The sequence below is a fragment of the Budorcas taxicolor genome, chromosome 8 (genome assembly GCF_023091745.1).
Source record: "Budorcas taxicolor isolate Tak-1 chromosome 8, Takin1.1, whole genome shotgun sequence".
Lineage (NCBI taxonomy): Eukaryota > Metazoa > Chordata > Mammalia > Artiodactyla > Bovidae > Budorcas > Budorcas taxicolor.
In genome coordinates this window covers 25,243,547-25,271,386 of record NC_068917.1, presented here as the reverse complement: position 1 = coordinate 25,271,386, position 27,840 = coordinate 25,243,547, and the positions used below count along the sequence as shown (strand labels likewise).

At 39.1% G+C, this 27,840-nt stretch overlaps 1 protein-coding gene and 1 long non-coding RNA gene across 2 annotated transcripts in view; one reads left to right on the top strand and one right to left on the bottom strand.

The window, feature by feature from the left end:
- Positions 1-27,366, top strand: part of LOC128052515 (uncharacterized) — a 33,541-nt gene extending 6,175 nt beyond the window's left edge. The window contains exon 3 of the long non-coding RNA XR_008199824.1: positions 27,287-27,366. This is a non-coding gene — a long non-coding RNA (uncharacterized LOC128052515). The remainder of the gene's footprint in view (positions 1-27,286) is intronic.
- On the bottom strand, positions 5,313-8,055 carry CDKN2B (cyclin dependent kinase inhibitor 2B). Its single transcript, XM_052645088.1, has 2 exons — positions 7,906-8,055; positions 5,313-5,573 (listed from the first exon to the last, which is right to left on the bottom strand). The coding sequence occupies exons 1-2, from the start codon at positions 8,038-8,040 to the stop codon at positions 5,313-5,315; spliced, it is 396 nt and encodes a 131-aa protein (XP_052501048.1). The 5' UTR covers positions 8,041-8,055.
- Positions 27,367-27,840: the final 474 nt, after the last annotated feature.

Sequence of the window (27,840 nt, the reverse complement as noted above, 5' to 3'; positions counted from 1 at the left end):
CTTCAAAGAAAATGTAGATGTCTGTGAGACAGTCATCGAATCATCTTCATACTTCTCTCTCCATTTCTTTTACCCCCAGAAAAATATTTGGTTTATATTGATTTAAAACTTCAAATTAGAAAACCAGAATTGGGTGCTCAGTTGGGAAATACTGTGCTTAATATGTAATCCATGCCAGTTGTGTGTTATTTCATCAGTAGTATTGGCTTCAAAGCAAAATTTTCTATGTTACATAATTAACAAAGGGGTGATATATACAAGTTATTTCCACAAAGTAAAAAGGATTCCTACCCTAGTGGCTTAGATGGTAAAGAATCCATCTACCAATGCAGGAGACTTGGGTTTGATTCCTGTGTCGCAATGATACTCTGAAGAATGAAATGGCAACCCACTCCAGTATTCTTGTCTGGAGAATCCCATGGAGTGAGGAGCCTGGCAGGCTACAGCCCATGGGGTTGCAAAGAGTTGAACATGACTGAGGGACTAACATGCACACATACCGTTTGTAAAAGCTGATCCTGAGAAAAGTTTTATAGAAAATCCAGACAGTAGCATATGAGCAGATTCCCATTATTTTAGGCCTGGAGATATTTCACAAACCCTACCAGCGTGTAGATCATATACAGTTTGTTTTGGTTTGATTTGATTTTGTTGAGCTACTCACTGATCCGTCTTCCACAAAACACCACATACCTCTCCTCCTTCTATTCCTTTTCATCTCATTCTCTGCCCTCCTGAAATGGCTGACTTATACATATTCAAAACAAAAATCATGGCATCCAGTCTCATCACTTCATGGCAAAGAGATGGGGAAACAATGGAAATAGTGACAGACTTTATTTTCTTGGGCTCCAGAATCACTGCAGATGGTGATTGCAGCCATGAAATTAAAAGACGCTTGCTCCTTGGAAGAAAAGCTATGACCAGCCTAGACAGTGTATTAAAAAGCAGAGATATTACTTCGCTGACAAAGGTCCATCTAGTCAAAGTTATGGTTTTTTTCAGTAGTCATGTATGGATGTGAGAGTTGGACTATAAAGAAAGCTGAGCACCTAAGAATTGATGCTTTTGAACTGTGGTGTTGGAGAAGACTCTTGAGTGTCCCTTGGACTGCAAAGAGATCCAACTAGTCAATCCTAAAGGAAATCAGTCCTGAATATTCATTGGAAGGATTGATGCTGAAGCTCCAATACTTTGGCTGCCTGATGTGAAGAACTGACTCATTTGAAAAGACCCTGACGCTGGGAAAGATTGAAGGCAGGAGGGGAAGGGGACAGAGGATGAGATACTTGAATGGCGTCCTTGACTCAATGGACAGGAGTTTGAGCAAGCTGTGGGAGTTGGTGATCGACAGGGAACCCTGGCGTGCTGCAGTCCATGATGTCGAAAAGAGTGGGACAGGACTGAATGACCGAACTGAACTATACCTATTCAGGTGATACTAAGCTCTTCTCTGACCAGCCGCTTCCTACTATCACCTAACACTTAGGGACCTATAACTTCAAACAAATGAGAAAGTGCAGACCTTTAGAAACGCGTTTGTAAAATCCGTGACAGCTATTTACAGTTATTCATCTTCTAATGACATTTCTACATATTTTAGCATTCTCATGCTTCACACTTTCTTTTTCCTTCCAAAATCCCCATCCTTTTTTCTTGGTTTTAACTCCTATTACCAGCTCCTTTTAGGTCAGAATCACTTGTTATAAGCGTACTTAAAAAACATCATTCCTTTCAGAGCATTTAGTTGGTAAATACCTACTTCAGCATTATTTTAATAAATTTATTGGATTTACCTGCTTATCTCACTTAAAGAACTGGGTTCTTTTGGTGGCTCTGAGTGACATGAGATAAATGCAAAATGTGACAACAAAAAATCAGGTAAGATGGAGTAAGAAAGAGCTTAAAATTAAACTACATATTTATTTTACAAAGCATCATTTTTTTTGTGCTAGTTCCCACAAACTTGTCTCTAACTTTTCAATTAACTGGTAGAGGTGGTACTTATAAAGATCCCCCATTCCCCAGGGCTCCAGAATTTAAAAACTATTGACTGTTACATATTAACACACAAGTAATTTGTTTTTTAACATTTCCCATAAAGGAAGGGCAATATAGAATCTCAATGTGATTGGTGTAAGTTAAATAAGTTTTATTTGCTGAAGGTCAGCAAATAAATCTCTTCTGTCTCTTCCCTTATATAGCTTTTCTTGGCTCAGACAGACCATGGCAAAATCACTACTAATAAAATATAAGACCCTATTACAGTCATGTATATGACAAACTTATAAAGGGATAAAATGTTAGTGATGGTTGGGAGCTTAAAAATAATCTAGTACCACTCCCATTTTTTATAGATGAGGAAATTGGGGCTAGTCATGTCATTTAATTTAGTAGATCATATATTGAATTAGTTGAAGAACCAATATCAGAATCCAGGTCTCCTATCTAATTTCTCTTTCCTTCATTCCCTCTTTCTTCCCTGGAATTTTAAATAGAACAGGAAAAGATGTTGAAAGTATTGTGATTCAACTCTTGTTGCTTCTTCAAGTAATTTAAAAAAATAAAATATTCTTATTTTCTTATGTATTTACCCTCCCATCTTTTTAAACTTGGTAATTGAATGCAATGAAATTACACCAACCTAGGTTTTCACAAGATAATGAAATAGTTTGTTAATAGTGAAAACCTAGTACTCATATCAGATTTTGGTTATGATTAGCTGCTGATGTAAATACTGAAGCAGTCTTCTTATATTGTAGATGACACTCGCTTTTCCATTTGTTTCAGAAAGTAGTCCACAAGAGTGTTTCTAAGGTTTTAGAATCACTAATTCTAATTGCTCTTTTTTAATTTTGGTAGAGTGGCAACATCTTGAACATTGGAAAAGAAAAATAAGCATGTGTTGGTTTTTAAAAATAATTGGTAATTACAGAGGTGGTAAAAAAAATCCCTATTGACTATTACATATTAACACACAAGTAATTTGTTTTTTAACATCTCCCATAAAGGAAGGGCAATATAGAATCTCAGTGTGATTGGTGTAAGTTAAATAAGTTTTATTTATTTGCTGAAGGTCAGTTACCTAGCTTCATAAAATGAACTTATTTGGTTCTGGACACCATATTCATGTTGTTTTTGTCATAACACAGAAATAAAATATCATTAAGGCATTCTTATGAACACATTTTCCCAAAACTGTTAGGAGCTGTATGGATCTTGAGCTCTCAGAATTTATTTCATTCCTTATATTTGAAATCACTAATTTTAGCCATTAGAACATAGGAAATTTTAAACAGATTTTGCTTTCAGAGTAAAGCATCCTCGTTTTCTCATCCATTCACTCGGCTGAAAAAAGAAATAAAAAATGAGGCCAAATGAATATATATTTGAATTATAAATTTATTTTACTTCCAGATCTTGCAGTGAAGATCAGGTGATAAGATTTTACAAACCTTGGTAATATTTTAGATTTAGATACAGAAATTAGCATATATATTTTTCTGTAATTGTAAAATGGAGCCAGAAGCAGGGCTCATGTATATAGAGCTATATTTATTTGCATGTATCCTTCAAAGTAAAATCTTAAACAGAGTCAACATATGTATTTCTTGTGCAGCTGATAAAACACATTGACCATACCTACCTATCAGGTGGATTTGAAATCTGAATTTATTTTTACATGCATCATAAATATTTCAGTTGCAACCTGGTGGTACTTGATTTTCCAATAACGTATGATGTTTTGGCACACACACACACACACACACACATATATATATGTATATATATATATGAATCTCACAGTACCCTGTAGTACCCAACCATATTTTCTTGATTTACTTTCCATTAATATAAGGTTGTCACCAGATTCCACCACTCCCTTAAATTAGGAATGGAATTCACATGTTTTAAGCCAAAACCTTGGTGTCCAATCTCAACTTTTCTTTTTACCATTAAAACAGTGAAATATCAGTTATTCCAATGCTGTAATGAATCAAGCAACACTGGAAATTAAATCCCCAAACAGTACACCTTTAGTTTGTTCAGCAGATATTAAGACATTTCACGAACCATCATTATGTATTTTCAACAGTTTCACACTCAGTGTACTCTTTCAGCAACCCTTTGGGCAATACCCTGAGATCATTTACTGGGTAAGGGCATGGATCTTCTAAGAAAAACATTTGTAATGTTTCATAGTTTGACCCTGGAGACACTCCAGTAAAGGAAACAAACTTTAACAAAGAAATAAATAAGTTAAAGACTGAAGTAACCTGGGAGATGGCACTGTGCCACAGCTTCGCATAAAAGCTGTAGTTCTTCACTTCCTTCCCAAGGGCTGCGAGTTACTTTGTTATTTAGTCTCCGAATTAAGACTGCTACTGAAGAACAACCCAGAAGTACAAAATATCACGAAGTCATTTCAAGTGGCAATTTACAGGGGGCTCTCTGAATCCTACCGTATAGAGATCAAACAAATCTTTACAGTTAACAGTCTCCCTACAGTCGCTCTCGCTACAGCCCGGACTTCAGTCTGTGCGAGGAGGGAACACCGCAGGAATCTCGCCGTAACAACAGCAAATGAGCGCCCCTTTCGGAGAGCTGTTCAGCATCACCTCGACCTGGGGACTTTAGAATAAGCTGGCAAATTGAGGTCACTTCCGGGTCCTCTCTCACCCATCGCTATCTGATGGGGCTGGGCAAGAGGCCCCAAGGCTTCCAGTAGGTAGCTTTCTGCTCGCGACCTGCCCCGCTCCTCAAGCCTGTAAAGAAAGCGTTGGTCGCCTACTGAGCCCGTGTCGATCTTCGTCCTCGTCATTGTGTGGTCCTTCACCTCCAGATTTTCCCTCAGGGCCCGACGCCCGACGTGGGGACTTGCAGGGGAGGTCCTTCACGGTCAGTGGGGCGATCGTTATCTGCCTCCCACCTGAAGGCTAGTTGCCGCCGCCTCCCACTCCGCCCCAGCACCTCGTGTGTGAAGATTCACAGCACTTGGGTTTGTTCATGGACTTGTTCACAGGCCGCTTTTCACCAGAACGCCCTGAAAAACAAACCTGGGAGTTCCACACTCGGCTCCTACTGGAAATCCATGTGCCCCACCTCTATTCATTTTATTCACGGTGAGTGCCGAGGGGCGATATCCGGGGGCGTGGGGAGAAAAAATTACTCCCAGTCAGCTCCTCCTTCGCTGCCGGGAATCCAGTCGCCCTGGAAGACTTCCGCTGCTCCACGTTTGCAGCCCTCTTTGAACTAAGTTGGGGTGGCGAACTGGAGAGAAAGTCGTTGTGGGCGGTTGTGTACGCGCGCCCTCAATCTCCCGCGGCCGCGCGCAGGTACCGGGCGACGTCGTGGTGGCCCCGCTCCTCGGCCAGGTCCACGGGCAGGCGGCCCCAGGCATCGCGCACATCCAGCCGCGCCCCGGCTCGGTGCAGGGCCACCAGCGTGTCAAGGAAGCCCTCCCGGGCGGCGTCGTGCACCGGCCGGGTGAGGGTGGCGGGGTCCGCGCAGTTGGGGTCCGCGCCGTGGAGCAGCAGCAGCTCGGCCACGCGGGCGCTGCCCATCATCATCACCTGCCAGAGACAGCAGAGTGGTCAGGACGCAGGGGCAAATAGAGTCTTTTCCAAAAAAAATACCTATTCATCCAGGCCCTTATAAGCCTCGGAAGTCTGCTGCTGCTAAGTCACTTCCGTCGTGTCCGACTCTGTGCGACCCCATAGACAGCAGCCCACCAGGCTCCGCCGCCCCTGGGATTCTCCAGGCAAGAACACTGGAGTGGGCTGCCATTTCCTTCTCCAGTTTATACTCTACTCAGACCTAATTCGTACAGTTTTATTCTCCGAACGTGGGAAGAAAAGGAAGAGCTGATAACAAAGTGCTTATCGCTGTTGTCGGAAATTTTTTAAAAAAATTTCCATTGAAACAGGGGAATCTATGTTGTTAAAGGATGTATGAGCATAGTTAAGTTTAAAGACTTAAAGTCTTAAATTTATTTCGCTTGCTCTCCCCTCTCCCCCAGCCATAGTCCCCATCTAAAAAATTTACTAGGCAGTCAGCTGATATATTTATTTTAGGCGTTAGAGTAATGCTTTAGGAGAGAAAATAAGAAACAACTACGTTTAAAACAAGGTTTACTTTGTTTATTTCTTGTAGTAAATCCCCTGTGGGAAGGCTTTTGCTTTTCACTGTTATATGCCTTTGCTCATAAAGGGCGTATATATGGTCCCATAATTTGAGCCACAATGGGAGATAGAGGGGGGGAAAGTAAAGTCGTGCATAGTTTTATAAGACGATGAAAACAAACTACTTGTTTTCAATCAATGATTCACCACTTTTAATATTTAACATTATAGATAAGGGCTACAGTTTAGAGGATATTTGATGTAACATAAAATAGATACTATATTTGCATTGTACAGGATTTTATAATGTGCTAGTATTTTATATTGTTAAATAGTAAACATTTTGCTATCTAAAAAGGATCTTGGATTTTAGCAGTCAAATCAGAGCAATGCATAACTTAGAAAAATGATGTTTTGAAGCAGTAATCCTACAGTATCCATTTGTGTACATGTACATTATGCCAGCATTTACTTTATTTTAACAATTTTTGATAATTAAATATTCAAAATGAAATTATATGTTCTTGTGAGTTTATGCTTTAATATGTACCATGGAATCAAAATATAGTATGCTAATTTTTTCATTGTTCCATGGTTATTGAAAACATCCATCTCCTCCCTTAAAAACCATGATATATTTTCTATGAGTGATGTAAAGGGCATTTCATATATAGAGGAGAAAAAGTGGCTCTTAATATCTCAGAATATGGTGAATTAAAATGACAAATAAAAGCCCCCCCTTTTACAGTTACTAATATAATTGAAGTCTTTGAGGACTACTTTAAAATATTTTTGCTGCTTTTAATAATCCCTCATTTCTTCCAACATTTTCTATGAATTCAAAATAAATGAATACATATTTAAAAATTGCACGATTAACAAGATTTCTTACTAATGACTTGGTTCTGGAAGATGATTGTGAGGTGAATACTAATTTTTAGTATTTAATACTGCTGACTACATGATAACAGTAAGACACAAAGTACTACCTTAGATTTTAAAGAAATTAAAAAGATATATCAGCACTGATTAAAGTGGGATTAATAGTTAAACATATCGAATAAATGAATTTTAACAATGAAGAGGCTAATTATAAAGACCCTTTGCCATTTAACAAAGCTGAAAGAATGTATATGTAATCCAAGCATTCAGTATGATAAAAATCTATAGAAGCATATTTTTTTCTTATGTAACACTCAAGAAACACTGCTAACGTAAAATAAAAGGAATTAAGTACTGTGGTTGAGGAATCCTGACTTATTACTTTGTATTCAATTCGCCTGCATGAGGAAAGAATATAACATTTCATATCGCAGCTTAAAACTTCAGGATGATTTTTTTTTCATGTGCTGTGATGTAGGATTCCTTAAATCCAATCCAAATTGCGTAACTTGTAATTTAATTATCTCTGTCGTTGAAAGTTGATCGCTATTTGTTTAAAGACAAACAGATAAGACAAAGCAGTTCTCCCCAAATAGCCTCTCATTTTCCCTTTTCCTGCCCAGTTGAACCTATCCCATGCATCTCTTATGAGATGGGACAGGGAATACTGGCCTCCCAACCGCCCCCCCCCCGCCCCCATTAAAAAGAAAAGCAAACTAAAGTAGTGGGGTTTCCAGTCCCTTTCTTTAGAATTTTTGATGAGTGAAAACCTGCTGCTCCATACTCCAGCAAAGAGAGACACAGGTCTGTTCGTGGAGATCTCAGTTCCAGCCGCGTCCACGGAGGCGGCGGCCCCGTGTTTGTGCGCCCCCTGCCGGCGAGGCCCGGGGCCCCCAGCTACCTGGATCGGGCGTCTCCCGAAGCGGTTGAGTCTGTTGGGATCCACACCGGCTTCGAGGAGCTGCCGCACGGCTTCCACTTGGCCCCGCGCCGCGGCATTGGCCAGGTCCGCATCACCGCCACCACCACTGAGCATGCCCTTGTCCTCTTCGCTCACTTCGCAGCCCCCAAGCGCAAACTGTCCGGGATAATCCACCGCTGGCCGTGAACTTCGCAACACCCTACCCTCCCTTCCCACCTCGCCCTGGAGGGCTCTACCCACTCGGGAAGAGCTTAGCTCAACTTCAGACCCTTTGCCGTCCTTCTGCTTCTAGAGGGGTCGGTACAGTGGCCGAAACGTAGTTAAAGCCGGCCTTTTCCCGGATGGCTCCCAGGAAAATGCGCCTCGCGCAGCAACAACCTTGCGCGAACCCGCTCTGGTTGCCAGTGCGGGCGCGTCACAGAGTCCTCACCGCGGAGCTTCCCTCCGGCGGAGCGGAGAGCCGGCCGGGACTGAACCCGTTCCCAGCTGGCCTGTCGAGAGGCGCTCTCCAACCTCCTTAGGCTCCGCCCCCTGCGGGTCCGGGCGCGTCCCACTGTGTTGGCGCGGAGGCCAGGCCCGCGGCTGACGTTACAGCCCAAGAGGGGAGGGGCGGGGGAGAGCAGTCCAGAAGGTGCCCGGCCGCATGCGCCGGCCAACGCCGAGCGGAGCCCGCTGTGATACTGCCTGTGGGGTATCCAGCAATTCTAGGGTAAGTTTTTTGGAGCAATTGAAGCGGTGTACTCAGCTCCTGATCTCCTCCTTCCAGCAGGCGGAGCAGAGGATTTCTAGTTCTTCAGTCCCGGCCCAGCCGCTCTCACTTGGAGACGTTAGTCGCTCCCTGTGTAATCAAAAGGCCGGGCATTTGAAATAACCTTGTCTCAAGATGTCTTAAAGAGACAGCTCTGCCCCCTCTCAGGCAGGTTAAATTCATCCTCAGGCCGTACTTGAATTTCACTTGCTTCACATCTTCCATCAAATTTAGCAGTTGGGAAGAGGATGTTTATTTGACTCAGCCAAAAATGGGTCTGACTGAAAGATCCCGCGAATCATATTCTGAAGGTGCTTTTAATTCTTTTTATCCTTAAATTATGGATGCAATACTAAAAAATAAAAATAACCCACAAAAAACAAACAAAAAACTTAGCCAACTACACCCCCCCCCCCCCACACACACCTAGTTTAGGAGTTGCAGAGCTTGGTACGTCGGACACTTAAAAAATATAAATATACATTTTAAGAACTTGAGATCTCAGTTTCATGATATTTGAACTGTCTATTTTTGTTTGCACTCTTACCTATTTAAACCCACCTCAGCAAGTATTTGATTTCCATTTATCATGGGTAATAAAGGAAATTATGCAGTAATAATGAAACATAATAAAACAGGGGTGTGGTGCTGAGCCTGTCATTAAACAGGCTGAACCTGTCATTAAACCCGCTTCTGAAGATTTAAAGGCCAAGTGCTTTGCTTTTCTTCCTAATCTTCGTGAGTTTGTATTAACAGATGCATTGCTTTAAAGGTTAAAAAAAATTTACAGTTGATGCGCTATTGAAATAAGAGAATCACAAGTTATGTATTTGTATTTCCTCACGAAACTTTGGTGAGGAGCTACATTATAATGCCCCTAACAGTTAACAGCTCTTATCTTGGACATCCTTTTAGGTTTAGAGTGCTGAGAAACACAAAGGGAGGACACTTGAAGTAAGAGACTCCACATATTTCCTCTATAGTGTATCTTATTTTGGACTCTCTTGGTTCCAATCCACTGTAGAATAAAGAAGAGCTCTTTATGGACAGGGTTGGGGTCGGGTGGCATGGAAGTGTGGTGGTTAGGCCTATAGATTTGCTGACTGAGACTCAACAGGGTTGAAATTCACCTGGATGGGGAAAGGAAGGGGGCAACATTAATAACATTTTATTTTCTCTCTCACCACACCCTCATTTCTTAGTTTTCACGGTTTTAATTCCTCTTTCACTCTTATTTGAACCTCTACTCTTATCTAGGGGGAAAAAAAACACAACCTTGTTCTTTTATTTGTTGGTGATGATTCTATTCCTAGTCTGGCCAGAAGAACAGAAGTCTGCTGCTGGATGAAAAACATGAATAACTCTTTTTGTCTTAGAAGCCAGTTCTCATGCCCAGTGTATTTGAGATTACAGGTGTGCAGGTTGAATGGGAGAAGGAAGAGAAAAGATGGACAGTAGGGAGCCAGAGACTTTGAAATGAATGGCATTGGGTCTCTGCAAGTTACGTTGAGGAGCTGAATCACTAGACTGATCTTGGCCGGATATGGTGGCATATGGGCTCAGACAAAAATATCTTCATCAGAACAGCCTGATTACTCTGAAATTTAGTGCACAGCTAGATGCAACAAGGCATTAGAGGGAAGAGTGTTGGATCTTCCCGCTAATGAATCCAGCAATTAAATTTAGTTCAAGAGTACTTAGTTCAGCATATGCTATATACTGCCTTTCACAGTTGAACAAGATATTGGTCCTAAATTTTAAACCAACAAATAGAGAGTTTGAGAATCAATGCAATCCCTATCAAAATCCCAATGGCATTTTTCAAAAAAAATAGAACAAATAATATTAAAATTTATATGGAACCACAAAAATTCCAAATAGCCAAAGCCATCTTGAGAAAGAACAAAAAAGCAAGAGGCATCACACTTTCCTGATTTCAAACTACATTACAAAGTTACAGTTATTAAAACAGAATGGCTTTGGCATAAATAAGGAAATAAAGATCAATGGGATAAAATTGGAAGCCCAGAAATAAATCCATAGTTATCTGGTCAATTAATTTATGACAAGGGAGCCAAGAATATACAATGTGGAAAGGGAAGTTTCTTCAAAAAATGCTGTTGGGAAAACTGGAAAGCCACATGCATAACAATGAACCTTGACAGCTATCTTACACCATAACCCAAAATTGACTCAAGATAATTAAAGACTTGAATGTAAGACCTTAAACCATAAAACTCCTAAAAGTGGTAAGGAGTGGTAAAACTCATAGGTAGTAAGCTCCTTGACATAGGACTTGGCAATGATTTTTTGACTCTGACAATGAAAGCAAAGATAACTAAGTGGGACTACATCATACTAAAAAGCTTCTTCACAGAAAAGGAAATCATCAACAAAATGAAAGGCACCCTATGATTGGGAGACACTATTTCCAAACCATTTATCTGATAAGGGACTAACATCCAAAATATATAGAGATCTCAAACAACTCAATAGCAAAACCCCAAGCAATCCAATTAGAAAATGTGCAGAAAGTCTGAATAGACATTTTCCCAAAGAAGACATACAGATGGGCAACAGGAACATGAAATGATGTATAACATCACTAATCATCAGGAAAATGCAAGTCAAAACCACAATGAGATATCATCTCAAACTTGTAAAATCACTATTATCAGAAAGACAAGAAATAACAAGTGTTGGTGAGAATGTGGAGAAGAGGCAACCCCAGTACACAGTTCATGGGATATAAATTGATGCAGCCACTGTGGAAAACAGTATGGAGCTTCCTCAAAAAACTGAAAATAGAACCACCATATGATCCAGCAATTCTACTTCTGTATATTTATCTGAAGAAAATGAAAATACTAACTCAAAAAGATACATAAATCCCCATGTTCACTGCAGAATTATTTACAATAGCCAAGATATGGAAACAACCTGTGTATCCACTGATGGATATATGGATAAGCAACTTGTCAAATATATATTTTAGCTACAAGGAGATTTAAATCTTGCCATTTGTGATACTATAAATGGAACTTGAGGGCATTATGGTAAGTGAAATAAGCCAGACAAAGACAAATGCCGTATGATCTCTTTTATATTTAGAGTCTAAAATGAAACAAAATCCCTCCCTCAAAAAACAAAATAGAAATAATCAAACTCATTACTATAGAAAACAGATTGTTGGTTGCAAGAGACAGGGAGTAGGGGCTGTGTGAAAAATGGGTGAACTTTTTTTTTTAGCTTTAAATTGTTTAAATAAATGTAAAAAATGTATTCCTACTTTTATTGTAACAGCAGTCTCATCTTTGTCAGCTCTACAATTTCTCCTTTGGTATAGCCTCTTGTTTGAAGTCTTGTTCACCCCTACAGCAAGTTAGAATACTTGTGAAGTTAGGGGGACAAAATCCAGCCCTTCTTGCTGCAGCTGTTTGCCCAGCCACTACTAATAATCCTTGTCTCCTTCTTCGAGTACCCATTCTAGATTCTCTCCCTCTGAGCACATGTGGTGATCTAGGTGTCTAACTTAGCAAGTCAAGTAGACCCCCCTTTCCTGAGAGCTGTGACTAGTCCTCATGCTCTTTTCAGAACAAGGTTGGTATATTTGTATATTCACTGTCACAATTGGGCAGACAAATATCAAGAGATATTCCAGTGGATTATCTGAATATCAAATGCTTTTTTCCTTTTCTTAGATTCAGAAGTCCCATCTTCTGATAAACATGATCAATTATCCCCTGTAGGAAAGATGATTCCTTTACATCCTAACTGGTCTGTTAGCATGAAGGGTCTGAAGTGATTGGGCAGCATCTAGAATTTAACTGGGACTCTTCCAACATCTCATGGTGAAATTGTTCTCTCTCTAGGAATCTAGATTTCCAGGCCACAGGTATTAGAATTGTAAGGGTGGAAAATATAAATTTCTCATGTGGGTTACAAAATGTGATAAGCTACTCCTGGCAATGGTCAGAGAGGTAGTAATGTCTAGGTTTCAGAGGAGGGCCATCCAGGATGAAATAGAATCCTAGTTCATGAATAGACACAGAACTGGGTAAGAAGCATTGGGATTTAGGAATTGAAGGAAATGCTACTAGTGATGGATATGATTATTCAGGTACTCAAGAATTCAGATGTAGAAAAACAGATTACTTGCAGATTTCCTTTTTGAAAAGGTAGATGTAGGGATGGATGAAAATAGTGCTTGAATATACTACTATGACTATCACTGCTACTATATAAGTATACAATTTTAACTCTATTCTAAAATGAATGCTAGTATGATTGCATAAAAATATGGCACAAAATTACAAACCCAGTTGACTATGATAGCTAAGTTCATAAATTTTCCTTAAACTGGATAAACTTTCTTAGTCTAGTCTTCTGAAATTGCATGCTTCATCAGCATAGGTAGATATGACCTGTGGAGAAGAGAGGGAGAGTGAAGTTGGTACAAGATGGCCAGAGCTTAAAAAAATTTTAAAAGGCTCCTAGATTTTAAGAAACTCTTTCTAGTGACAGTCAAAACTAACAAAGAGCTTCCATTTAATGTAATAACCTTACTGAGAGATGCATCTATAAGGTACCCTGGGAGTTAGGAATAGGGGAACTTAAGAAGTACAGGGAATATTCTTAGAGATGTTGCAGCTGAAGAGAGTCTTTAAAAATGCATTGGAAGTTGATTGTTTCCTGTATCCTTGCTTCAAGCTTTAGATTTCTCTAAAATTTAACAAAAGATTAGTAAAATATAGCATGAGCCAATTTTTGAGCTGTCTTCTTAAATGGTAAGGCACGGTCAAAGTGTCTAAAAAATAAAAACTATTTGAAGTTGATAAGGTGGAAGAGAATTGTTGTTGTTGTTGAAGAAGATGTAGATAAAGAATGTTAAGACAGGAAAAGTCCAAAGAGCAGAATGACTGATAATCTTCCGATAAGCAGATATGTGCACGAAACAGATTGACTGGAAAAGAACTTTGCACAGGGAAAATATTGCCAGGGGTATGCGCGGTTACTAGCACCATGGACAGCACTTCTCTATTAAGCAAAATCTGGGTGGTCCTAACCCACTCCAGACTGAGAATTCCTGAGGAAGCTGCAAACTTGGTTTTCCAAAGTCCCTTGCTCCCCTGAAATTTAAAGGAAACCAATGGAAGCTCAATGGATGTCTTTTACAAAACCAACCTGCTCAGCCTGGTTTCCAAGTATTATTGGATAATCTACACAGAGAATTCTATGTAGACAATATTAAATATCCTCTATATTTGAAAGATGAGAGGAGAAATTACACTTATTGTGTACTATGTTGCCAATGCTTTATGAGTATTATTTTATTCAATCCTCATAAAATTCCTATGCAACATGCACTTGTATCTCACTTTTACAGGAAAGACAAAAGAGAAGTTAAGTCACTTGCATACGAGCTACTCATTGGAGGTATGGTCTAACCTGTGTGGCTTCAGAGCCTCTACCATTTACACTACATAGGGTTTTTTGCAGCTGTCATGATAGGCTTAACTGGAAAGAAAGCACAACAAACTGGTTTATAATTATTTTTCAGTCTACACTGTGTTTTCCAGATGGCTCACCTCATAACACAACCTTAATAGACTTCAAAGATGATATTTCACACATAATACAGTAGCACATTTGTCTTGGGCAATAGAGGGAGATAATGAAACATTTTACCTCTTCCTGAAACCCAGCTGTCTCTAGGATGAAATATAACCTGCTGTTAATGCTTTGAACACATTTAAGAGATGAAATGGATGGGAACAGAGTGGGCAATTGAAATTAGGAATTAAAATAGCTCTGCCTTTTAATAGAGTGGATTATTTGCAAGTGAGAAGGGAGAGAAAGTAAACAGTAAATTGGCATAGAATTTTGGAAGTTAATAGAAGGGAAGGAGTAGAATCAGTTCCAATATTGTAGACAATTCAGATCCCTAGTGAAGATGTTTGTATTCTAGTTCGTGAAACTACAGGGTTTCCCAGGTGGAGCTACTGGTAAACTACCTGCCTCCAATGCAAGCTAGACATAAGAGATGCAGGTTTGATTCCTGGGTTGTAAGATCTGGAGGAGGACATGGCAGCCCACTCCAGTATTCTTGCCTGGAGAATCCCATGGACAGAGGCTCCAGGCAGGCTGCAGTCCACAGGGTCCCGCAGAGTTGGACACGATTGAAGCAACACTATATATGAACTCACTTTAGAAGTATGAATAAAATCAGTTGAGTGACCAAGAGAAGTAGTGACATAATTATGCCCTCATAACTGTCTCTTTCTTTTTTAATCTAAGACAGTGGTTCTAAGTTGGGAGAGAAAGAAATACAGAATCATATTCGCAGCTTCTTCAAGCTACTGTGTATATGACCCACATCTCACCAGGAGACTTAATTCTCTCCATTTCACCAGTTGAGATTTATTGCCTCAGGACCCACAGTACCGCTCCTTCTATATCCCCATATATGGTTATAAGTTTAATTGAATGATGGGCATATATATCATTTTAGCATCAGTATTAGTTTTCTGGGGCTGTGTGTGCATTCTAAGTTGCTTCAGTCATGTCTGACTCTTTGGGACCCTATGGGCTTGTAGCCCACCAGGCTCCTCTGTCCATGGGATTCTCCAGGCAAGAATACTGAAATGGGCTGCCATGCCCTCCTCCAGGGGATATTCCTGACCCAGGGATCAAACCTGCATCTCTTATGTCTCCTGCATTGGCAGGCAAGTTCTTTACTGCTAGCACCACCACAGACAAGGTGGCTTTAACAACACGGTTTTATTTTTTAGTTTTGGTTCACTCCTCTTGCCTTGCAGATGGTCTCTTTCCTACTACTGCTTTACATAGTCACCCTGTGTGCATGCAAGTCCCTGGTATCTCTTTTGTGTGTCCAAGAATCCTCTCCTTATAAAGATACTAGTCAGATTGGATTATAGTCCACCCCAGGAGCCTTGTTTTAACTTAATCACCTTAATGCGCTGTCTTCAAATACAGTCATTCTGAGATACTGGGGGTTAGAGATTTAACATATGAACAATTCAGTTCATATGGAGTCTCTTCCAAGTTTTACACATATCACTTTTCATTGCTTTATAAAAAACTGTTGTCAATAATTTATTTATTTGAATAAGGATGAAAGTAAAATCAACACATTGAAATTGGTTGAAGTTTTTACTAGTCTCTTTTGTCTCTTCTAATTTATCAGCTCCCCTCTTTCTTTCTTCTTTTTTCCCTCTTGCAATTTATTTATTGCAGTAATTCAGTTGCTAATTTTGTAGTTTTCTAAAGTCTGGACTTTGCAGAATGACAAACTTTTCACTTTTCATGATGACATTTAACATTTTTCTCTGTCACTTGTATTTCTTATCATTTGTTATTAGATCCAGAGTTTGGGTGTCATTCAGGCCTGATATTTTGGCAAAAATACTTCATAAGTAGAATTATAAACTTCCACTAAGAGGCAGATAATCTGATTGTCTCTTTTTCTACAACTTCGACAGTCATTAATAATTATTTCTTATATCTGTAATTTCCTTAGGGGTTGCAAAATGGTGATATTTTAATCCTTTCAATACTTCTTCATCTACTAGCTGGGCTACTTCTATGAAGAGACATTTTTCTTTATTATCTACTTGGTTGCCCTCAGGTACATCTAAGAGACAGAATGAATACTTTATTTTCAAGCTTTCAAAATGATGAGTTGAGTCCCTAACCTCTTCCAAAGGTGATTACTGATTTTTAAATTATTGTAGATGTAGGCATTTAAACATAATTGGTATGTTTCAGTTTATTATAATTATCATTCCTACTGATGCTCAAGCCCTATCTTTGGCCAATGGGAGCTCCTGAAAGTTGGCTCCTGAGTCTTTTTAATATGACTTCAGTAGTCTTTGACAGAATCTTTTATTTCTGGCATGATAATATATTCCACTTTTATCTTGTATATTTCCCTCACTATACATGATATCAACCATTTCTCAAAGGAGCACTGATTATTTTTTAGTGGCAATTGGAATTTTAAAAACACAGCCTGAGTGCTGCGGATTTTATTGCTACCCAGTCAGTGATTATATTTTTAGGCCTTTGTGTTTATACATTAAACATAATTTCTTAGATCAGAATATTTACATACATTTTCACCAACATGAATTTACAGAGGACTTACTGCTCAAGTTAGACATGATGAATAATACAGCAGTATCGGAGTCAGTAATTATTTGTGACATGAAGTTCTCTCTCTTTCTTTTATATTGACTGTCTAGTTTTAATGTTAGTATCTAGTGAATTTCACAGCTCTTACTATTGTAGATGGAATATCAGGAAAGGGAATGAAAGGTTGAGTTACCTGAAAAGCATTTTCTCAAAGTAGAGATAGTTGCTAAATTTCTTGAAATATGCTAAAAAAAAAAATCAATGAATTGAGAATTTTACTTTATCTTCATTTTCTCTTGAATATTGGTATTTAGCATAAATTACATATTTAACTGTTTTTTCTCAGAAATGTGTTATTTCTGAGCTATATGTAGTACTAATTTTCATTAGGGATAATTATACATTTCTGATAAAGTATATTTTTTCTTTATACATATTTGGCAGGTATATATAAAGGACTCTCTATATAAAGGCATAAAATTTTATAGTGATTTTTTAAAACTTAAAATATAGTGATTTTTTTAAAACTTAAAAAAATTACAAAAGCTTATTTGTTTAAAAAAATGCAAGTGCATGTACAAGCACATATAAACATATCTCAGCAGAATGAATTGGCTTGAAGATTTTATTAGTCTGATATGTGGTGGATCCAGCTCTACATTCAAGCCTCCATCTTTATGAGTTTTTGTGAAATGAAAAGTGGATCTTTTTCTCATCTACAAGAGCAAGAAAACGTTGCTCTTGTAGATCTAGTACAGACACAATCAAATCATTACCCTTTACATTGTTGCTGCCGCTGCTGCTGCTAAGTCACATCAGTCGTGTCCGACTCTGTGCGACCCCATGGACGGCAGCCCACCAGGCACCCCCGTCCCTGGGATTCTCCAGGCAAGAACACTGGAGTGGGTTGCCATTTCCTTCTCCAATGCATGAAAGTGAAAAGTGAAAGTGAAGTGGCTCAGTCGTGTCCGACTCTGTGCGACCGCATGGACTGCAGCCCACCAGGCTCCTCCGTCCATGGGATTTTCCAGGCAAGAGTACTGGAGTGGGTTGCCATTGCCTTCTCCATGAGAAGCTACTTATTCAGAATGTAAGCTCTTTGAAAGAGGAATGTTATTTCTCTTTCAATTCATTCCTCAATCTTCTGCAATCTGGCTTTCATTCAGAATCTAGGTAACCATTTGTGAAAGTAATCAATGATTTTTTTGTCACTTAATTCAATAATCTGACTATAATTTTTTATAATCTTCATTTGACTATAGTTTCTTCCTACAGTTTTGTATCCGGATTAATTCTCTTTTCTTGTGGCTTTTAAATTTCTTGCCTCTCACAAAACCATCCTCTCATATATTTACAATATGTCTTGTGTGTGATGTAAATAATACCAACATGTTCACATATTCCTACAAATGTATGTGTATGTATATATACAGTTTGTTTCCTTGTGCCTTGTGGCATGTGGGATCTTAGGTCCCTGACAAGGGATGGAAACCGTGGTCCTGCATTGGGAGCATGGAGTCTTCACCACTGGACTGCTGGGGAAGTCCCCTCAAATATATTCTTATTTCACATTTAACCCATCCATATTTTTAGTGATAACAACAAAGTGAAATCTTGAATTATTAGCTATCTGTAAAATATCTACTTATCCATTACGAAATTTTATATTGAGTCCCTACTAAATATCAGGTACTATGGGCTAGGTATAAGTGATGAGCAAATCAGAGAGTATTAACTACAAAACTTGATAACTGCCATTATGTAAAAGTCCTGGATGCTCTCTGAATGCATAATGAGGGAATTGATCTGGTCTGGTGGTCAAGAAAATTAAGGGATATTTGGGTTGAGATCTGTAAGATAATGTTGCTATGAATTAATCAAAGGAATGGGGCAGTAGTTGCAAGGAGGAACATTCCAGGCTGAATGAACTGCATGTGGCAAGCTCTGAGGTAGGGGTAAGTATGGACAAAACCACTAGACCATTCAGGTATGACCTAAATCAAATCCCTTATGATTATACAGTGGAAGTGAGAAATAGATTTAAGGGCCTAGATCTGATAGATAGAGTGCCTGATGAACTATGGAATGAGGTTCATGACATTGTACAGGAGACAGGGATCGAGACCATCCCCATGGAAAAGAAATGCACAAAAGCAAAATGGCTGTCTGGGGAGGCCTTACAAATAGCTGTGAAAAGAAGAGAAGCGAAAAGCAAAGGAGAAAAGGAAAGATATAAGCATCTGAATGCAGAGTTCCAAAGAATAGCAAGGAGAGATAGGAAAGCCTTCTTCAGCAATCAATGCAAAGAAATAGAGGAAAACAACAGAATGGGAAAGACTAGAGATCTCTTCAAGAAAATTAGAGATACCAAGGGAACATTTCATGCAAAGATGGGCTCGATAAAGGACAGAAATGGTATAGACCTAACAGAAGCAGAAGATATTAAGAAGAGATGGAAAGAATACACAGAAAAAGTGTCCAAAAATATCTTCATGACCTGGATAATCACGATGGTGTGATCACTCATCTAGAGCCAGACATCCTGGAATGTAAAGTCAAGTGGGCCTTAGAAAGCATCAAGTACAAACAAAGCTAGTGGAGGTGATGGCATTCCAGTTGCTCTATTTCAAATCCTGAAAGATGATGCTGTGAAAGTGCTGCACTCAATATGCCAGCAAATTTAGAAAACTCAGCAGTGGCCACAGAACTGGAAAAGGTCAGTTTTCATTCCAATCCCAAAGAAAGGCAATGCCAAAGAATGTTCAAACTACCGCACAATTGCACTCATCTCACATGCTAGTAAAGTAATGCTCAAAATTCTCCAAGCCAGGCTTCAGCAATACTTGACCCGTGAACTTCCTGATATTCAAGCTGGTCTTAGAAAAGGCAGAGGAACCAGAGATCAGATTGCCAACATCCGCTGGATCATGGAAAAAGCAAGAGAGTTCCAGAAAAACATCTATTTCTGCTTATTGACTATGCCAAAGCCTTTGACTGTGTGGATCACAATAAACTGGAAAATTCTGAAAGAGATGGGAATACCAGACCACCTGACCTGCCTCTTAAGAAATCTGTATGCAGGTCAGGAAGCAACAGTTAGAACTGGACATGGAACAACAGACTGGTTCCAAACAGGAAAAGGAGTATGTCAAGGCTGTATATTGTCACCCTGCTTATTTAACTTCTATGCAGAGTACATCATGAGAAACTCTGGACTGGGAGAAACTCTGGACTGGAAGAACCACAAGCTGGAATCAAGATTGTCGGGAGAAATATCAGTAACCTCAGATATGCAGATGACACTACCCTTATGGCAGAAAGTGAAGAGAAACTAAAAAGCCTCTTGATGAAAGTGAAAGAGGAGAGTGAAAAAGTTGGCTTAAAGCTCAACATTCAGAAAATGAAGATCATGGCATCTGGTCCCATCACTTCATGGGAAATAGATGGGGAAACAGTGGAAACAGTGTCAGACTTTATTTTTTGGGGCTCCAAAATCACTGCAGATGGTGATTGCAGCCATGAAATTAAAAGATGCTTACTCCTTGGAAGAAAGGTTATAAGCAACCTAGATAGCATATTCAAAAGCAGAGACATTACTTTGCCAACAAAGGTCCATCTAGTCAAGGCTATGGTTTTTCCAGTGGTCATGTATGGATGTGAGAGTTAGACTGTGAAGAAATCTGAGTGCCAAAGAATTGATGCTTTTGAACTGTGGTGTTGGAGAAGACTCTTGAGAGTCCCTGGGACTGCAAGGAGATCCAACCAGTCCATTCTGAAGGAGATCAGCCCTGGGATTTCTTTGGAAGGAATGATGCTAAAGCTGAAGCTCCAGTACTTTGGCCACCTCATGCAAAGAGTTGACTCATTGGAAAAGATTTTGATGCTGGGAGGGATTGGGGGCAGGAGGAGAAGGGGACGACAGAGGATGAGATGGCTGGATGGCATCACTGACTCGATGGATGTGAGTCTGAGTGAACTCCGGGAGTTGGTGATGGACAGGGAGGCCTGGCATGCTGCGATTCATGGGGTCGCAAAGAGCCGGACACGACTGAGCGACTGAACTGAACTGAACTGAATGAGTTATGGTTAAGCACATAAACATAGCATCATTAACTCAATAGACATAAATTTGAGCAAACTCTGGGAGATTATGAAGGACTGTGTGCTGAAGTCCTTGGGGTCGCAGAGAAGGACATGATTTAACAACTAAACAATAACAATAGTTAAGCATAGGGATGGAGGAGGAGAGTATGGCTAACTGTGGTTGGAAAATTAAGTACAGTAAAATCTTGTAAGGGCAGTACATGCCATGATAAGAATTTCTTCTTTATATTAAGAAAAAGAGAAGTCAATGATGTGTTTAAGCAGAGAAGTGATGTGATCAGATTTTCGGTTAAATAAAAGAAGAAAAAAATTACTTTAGATACCATTGGAAAATGGTTTAGAGAAGAAGCAAGAATGGATACCTGTGGGCTGGCAGTTCAATGGATAGATTATGGTAGCTTGAACTAAAGTGTTTGTAACCAACATGGAAAGAAATAGAATTCTGTAAGGTATATTTAATATTTAAGGATTAACTTCAACAGAGTTTAGCAATAAATTTGAGATAGCAGATAAGAGAGAGGAAGATATGCAGATGTGTACAACTGAAGAAGTTGGTGATCATGGTCATCAAAATAAGGAACACTGGAGGAAGATGCAGTTTGAGGTAAAGATCACAAGTTTGCATTCAGAGAACTTGAACTTGAGACATGGTGATGTATCCAGAGTGGAGATGTCCAATATTAAAAAGATGGGTCTGGAGCTCAGTTCAGTTCAGTTCAGTCGCTCAGTCGTGTTCGACTCTTTGCGACCCCATGAATCGAAGCACGCCAGGCCTCCCTGTCCATCACCAACTCCTGGAGTTCACTCAGACTCACGTCCATCGAGTCAGTGATGCCATCTCATCCTCTGTCGTCCCCTTCTCCTCCTGCCCCCAATCCCTCCCAGCAGCAGAGTCTTTTCCAATGGAGCTCAGAAAGGAGTGCAAATTTTAAATGCAGACTAATTTATACTGACAAATGTAGAAATGAAATTTTATGTCACAATTTTAGCCTGGAAAGTTTATTTTTCAGAAAAAAAAATAGTAAAAGTTATAGCAAATAATTCTGAAATATTTCCAGCAAAAATGTTGATAAATACATTGAAACCACCTCTTCCAACTTTAAATTTGCTTGATCATTTCGAAGACATTTTTTATACATCTTTACATTGATAATGTTTTTTGTTTATTTTTTAAAATTTAGGCTTAACTTTTTTTTTGATTGTTTATATATAAGGGCTAGTTCCAAAGATATGAATGCACAGGCATACTTGGAAAATATCAGTTCAGTTCCAGACCATGGCAATAAAATAAATATCATAATAAAGCATTTGCACAAATTTTTTTGTTTCCTAGTACATATAAAAGTTATGTTTATACTATAGTCTGTGAGTGCATGCATGCTCAGTCTCTCAGTTGTGTCTGACTCTTTGCAACCCCATAGACTCTAATCCATCAGGCTTCTCTGTCCATAGAATTTTCCAAGTAAGAATACTGAAGTGGGCTGCCATTTCCCATTCCTGGGGATCTTCCCTGACCCAGGGATTGAACCCATGTCTCCTGCATCTTCTGCATTGGCAAGAGGATTCTCTACTGTTGTGCCACTTGGGAAATCATACTTAGTCTGCAAGTGAAGTGAAAGTGTTACTTGCTCAGTCGTGTCCGACGTTTGCGACCCTGTGTACTATATAGCCTGCTAGACTCCTCTGTCTCTGAAATTATCCAGGCAAGAATACTGGAGTGGGCAGCCATGCCCTTCTCCAGGGGATCTTCCCTGACCTAGGGATTGAACCCGGGTCTTCTGCATTGGAGGCAGGTTCTTTACCATCTGAGCCACCATGGAAGCCCCATACTGTAGTCTATTAAGTGCTAAATTGCATTATGTCTTAAAAAAAAAAACAAAGTGCATACCTTAATTAAAAATATTTTATTACTAAAAAATGCTAAACATTGTCTGATTCTTCAACAAGTCATAATCTTTTTGCTCATGGAAAGTCTTAGCTCCAGGTTGATGGCTTCTGACTAATCAGGGTGGTGGTTTCTGAAGATTGGTGAGAGTGTGGCGATTCCTTAAAATAAGATAAAATGAAGTTTGCTGCATTCATTAACTCTTTCTTTCATGGACGATCTTTCTGTAGATGCAATGCAGTTTGATAACATTTTACCCACTGTAGAATTTTTTTCAAAATTGGAGTCAGTCCTCTCAAATCCTGATGCTGCTTTATCAACTAAGTTTATGCAATACTCTAAATTCTTTGTTGTCATTTCAACAGTCTTCACAGCATCTTCATCAGGAGTAGATTCCATTTCAAGAAGCTGTTTCTTTGCTCATCCATAAAAAGTGACTCCTCATTTATTAAAGTTTTATCACGAGATTGTAGCAATTCAGTTACATCTTCAAGCTGCACTTCTAATTCTAATTCTCTTGCTCTTTCCACCACATTTGCAATTACTTCCTCCACTGAAGTCTAGACTCCCTCAAAGTCATCTATGAGGATTGAAATCAATTTCTTCCAAACTCATTTTAATGTTGATATTTTGCCCTCTTCTCATAAACCATTGATGTTCTTAATGGCATCTAGAATACTGAATCCTTTCCAGAAGATTTTCAGTTGACTTTACCCAGAAGAATGACTATCTATGGTAGCTGTAGCCTTATGGAATATATTTCTTAAATAATAAGACTTGAAAGTCAGAATTACTCCTTGATGCATGAGCTGCAGAAGAAATATTGTGTTAGCAGGCATGAAAACAATCTTAATCTCATTGTTTATCTCTGTCAGAGCTCTTGGGTGACCAGGTGCATTGTCAGTGAGCAGTCATATTTTGAAAAGAATCTTTTACTGTCATACAGAGTCTGTTGTTTCATTTATAGAGCTGAAACAGAGTAAATGTAGCATGATTTTTAAGGGCCCTAAGATTTCTGGAATGGTAGATGAGCACTGGCCTCAACTTAAAAGTCATCACTGCATTAACCCGAGGCTTTGAATTTTGACTTCTCCCCTCTAGCTGTGAAAGTCCAAGATGGTGCCTTCTCCTAATACAAGGTTTTATGTATAAATGAAAATCTGTGTTTAATAGAGCCACCTTTGTTAATTATCTTAGCCAGATCTCTGGATATCTTACTGTAGCTCCCATATCAGTTCTTGATGCTTCACCTTGCACTTTTACGTTACAGAGACGTAAACCTTGTGAACCAACTTCTGCTACCTTCAAGCTTTTCCCCTCACCTCTCTTAGCCTTCACAGAATTGCAGAGAGTTAGGGCTTTCTTTGGGTTAGGCATCTTAAGGGAATGCTGTAGCTGGTTTGATCTTACATTCAGACCGCTGAAACTTTCTCCATATCAGCAATGAGCCTCTTTTACTTTCTTATCACTCATGTGTTCAGTGGAGTAGCAATTTTAATTTCCTTCAAGAACTTTCCCTTTTCATTAAAAAATTAACTATTTGACACACAAGGCTTCCCTGGTGGCTCAGATGGTAAAAAATCTGCCTGCAATGTGGGAGACCCAGGTTTGATCCCTGGGTTGGGAAAATCCCCTGGAGAAGGGAATGGCTACCCCTTCCAGTATTCTTGCCTGGAGAATCCCATGGACAGAGGAGCCTGGCGGGCTGCAGTCCATAGGGTTGCAAAGAGTCGGACATGACTGAACGATTTCATTTTTTTTCTTTCGGCGGGGAAGGTCTAACTTTTGACCTATCCAGGCTTTCAACGTACTTTCCTCTCTAAGCTTAATCATTTCTGGCTTTGCTTTAAAGTGAGAGACCTGCAACTCTTCCTTCCACTTGAATGCTCAGAGGCTATTGTAAGGTGATTAATTGGCCTAATTTTAATTTATCTTATCTCAGTGAATAGGAAGGCCTGAGGAGAGGGAGGGAGACAGGGAAGGGCAGGTCAGAGGAGAAGTCATAATACACGTTTATCCGTGTATTATCCGTGTATTATTCAGTCTGCCAACTTTATGTTGTTACAGTTCGTGGTGGCCTCAAACAATTACAACAGTAATATCAGAGATCACCGATCACAGATCATCATAACAAATATAATAATAACCCCAAAGTTTGAAGTATCATGAGAATTATCAAAATACGACACACAGACATGAAAAGAATAAATGCTGTTGGAAAAATAGTGTAGATTTGCTTGCTGCAGGGTTGCCAAAAATCTTCAGTCTGTAAAAAACACAAGATCTGTGAAGTGCAATTAAATGAAGTGCAGTGAAACAAGGTATGCCTGTAATTCAAATTGGAATACTCTATTGGATTCAACCTTGGAATAATCTATTGAAGCAGATCAGAGAACTACATAAAAACACCCAGAAACAATGCCAAGAGAAGGCATTTACCACATAATACCCCTGATAAGAGTTTCTTCTGAAGTTTCTCTTTATAGGTGCATTCTTACTAAGTGAAAAAATAGCGAGCAAGACAATATCGTTAGAAAATTGTCTAAAAGTAAGGCCTTTTCTGAATGAGGAACACCTTTCTTCATGGTTGCTCATTTCTGTGTGCGTCTGTTCTGATTTTTCAGTTCGTCTAATGGTCACTCGACAAATAGTTAATGAGTGTCTGTTATGTGACAGGCACTCTTGGAAGCTCTCTAGATGTACTGGTGACAAAATAGTAAAAGATCCCCATCCTCATGGCTGTTACATTCTAGGAAGAGTAGCAGTTTTTGTTGTAAAGTTAATCATATTATAGAAATAGCATGTAAAAGAAGTTATTTTAAAATTGAACATATTTCATATTTTATACTATACCCTCAAATACACAAAGTTTGTTGTTCAGCTGCTCTGTTGTGTCCAACTCTCTTGCAGCCCCATGGACTGTAGCCTGCCGGGCTTCTCTGTCCATGGGATTCTCTAGGCAAGAATATTGGAGTGGGTTGCCATTTCCTTCTCCAACACAAGATTTAGCTTATGATAAATCAATACCCCATCATATAAAGACTTCTAAAAAATTTTTTGTTACATGAATGAATCAATAATGAGACCATTTCTTCAAAAATCATAAACTGAATGCAGAGTTATTTTCATCTTAAAGAAACCTTGGTAGATTTAAAGCAATTTTTTAAGAAACAGACCTAGACACCAGAATAAGGCATGTCAGATTTGGGTTACTAATTTTTCTATTCCCATATTAAATGAGTACCCCTAATTCAGAGTTGAAGAACTAGATGTGGTTGTACACCAAGGCATAGTTGAAATGAAAGTTTTATAAAAGTGTCATAAGCCAAAATTCAGTATCGTTATGATGGCAGTTTAGGATTTTAATTTTGACAGTCTAGTCTCAAATTGTGTTTGATGTGGTTATAACCAAGGCAGTGTTGAAATGAAAGTTTCAAAACAAATTCAAAGAATTATCAGAAACATAATCAATATAAAGGCAATGTTAGGATTTTAAAATTTGGCACGTAATCTTAAATTAGCACTTGAAATTTAACAGTGAAGTATTAGACAGGCTTATAGAACAGTGTTACTAATTTTGATGTATACTTTGTGAGTACAGTTTGAGGTTCATCTATGTGGGGTTCCTGATGGAACATTTGATATGAACCCAGTCATAGAGAAGATGGTCTAACCAATTCAGATTGTTGAATATTCTCCAGGAATACTGGCCAGGACTGCTTAAAGGATCCAGAGAAGAGAGAGTGTAGGTGGTCACGCTCTGATGGCACCTCCCGTCTTGTCTCTGACCCAACCCACAAGACTCTGTGGTAGTCAGGGTGATATGTGCCCGCGAGAGACACCCATACTGCTGTTTGGGGTCATCTTCCAGGGCTACGTGGGAAGAGAAGACTAATGGGAAGACATTTCTGCTAAGTTCAATCTGAACATTCTTAGAGAATATCACAAGGGCTTGCTTTCAGGTTTTTAAAAACAATTTTCCATATTCATGTGACTTTCATGTGACAAGTTAATTTTGTCTTGTTTGTAGTTACTAGGGTCTGAATCTTGTGATATTGATACTCCATGATTCAAATGAGCAAAAACTTGCTTCCTGTTACAAAATGGGGAGTGAATAATATAGAAGAGTAATATTTTCCTCATAGGACCATTCTGTTCTGTACAGTCTCCTGAATTCTAATTCCCGCCTGCTCATGGGCTATAACTTTAGTAATATTTTCTCAAAGTAGATTTTGCAAGTCTATTTTTCTTGATCTAAAGACATAAAGCTCAAAGTTCTTCTTGGAAAGAGAATTAAAAACATTTTAGTTACCCTTATCACTTAGAAAATCACATGTCAGTCAAAACTTACATGTCATACTGAAAAAGCAAAACTCAGATGCTGTCTGGTCTTGAGAGATTTCTTTGCAGTTACACAACGCACCAGGTATTCGGAGCCCAAGAGTAATGTGCTTCTCCTTTGTTTGTAGAATTGTTCTTGGTTGGAAGCACATGCAGAAGAAGTGGTGAGTGGTAACATCCCTGCCTGGAAGGAGCCCTAAGAAGTGCCTGAACTGTACCTTTCTGTTTGCTCCTCTGCCCTGCGGACTAAGTGGGGCGAAAGAGTTTGGGCCAGGAAGCAATTGCTTCTTTTTTTCTGCTTCATGTGTATGTCCTATCTGGGGATTTGGCCAAAAAAAAAAAAAAGATTCATCCTCTGACCTTGTTTTGAATGCCCCGGTGTTGATATATTTTCCCACATTCCAGAGGAAAAAGATTAGAATGCTAAAAAGTAAAAGTGTAAGAAGTCAAAAAAGATGTGTGGGCATACTAAGTGGAGGGTCAGTCCTTTAAAACATTACTGGCAGAAGTAGACTTAAAACAGGGTTTAAAGTTAGATAGACCTGAGTTTAAATTCTGCTTGTCAGTATATGGCAAAACCACTACAATATTGTAAAGTAATTAGCCTCCAATTAAAATAGGTAAATTAAAAAAATAAATTCTACTTGTCTTATTATTTTGCTGAGTTACTTTGGCCAAGTTA

Coding starts and splice junctions, on each gene's coding strand:
- CDKN2B (XM_052645088.1), bottom strand. CDS start 8,040: ATGCTCAGTGGTGGTGGCGGTGATGCGGACCTGGCCAATGCCGCGGCG. Junction 5,574..7,905: donor TCGGGAGACGCCCGATCCAG/GTAGCTGGGGGC, acceptor TGTCTCTGGCAG/GTGATGATGATGGGCAGCGC.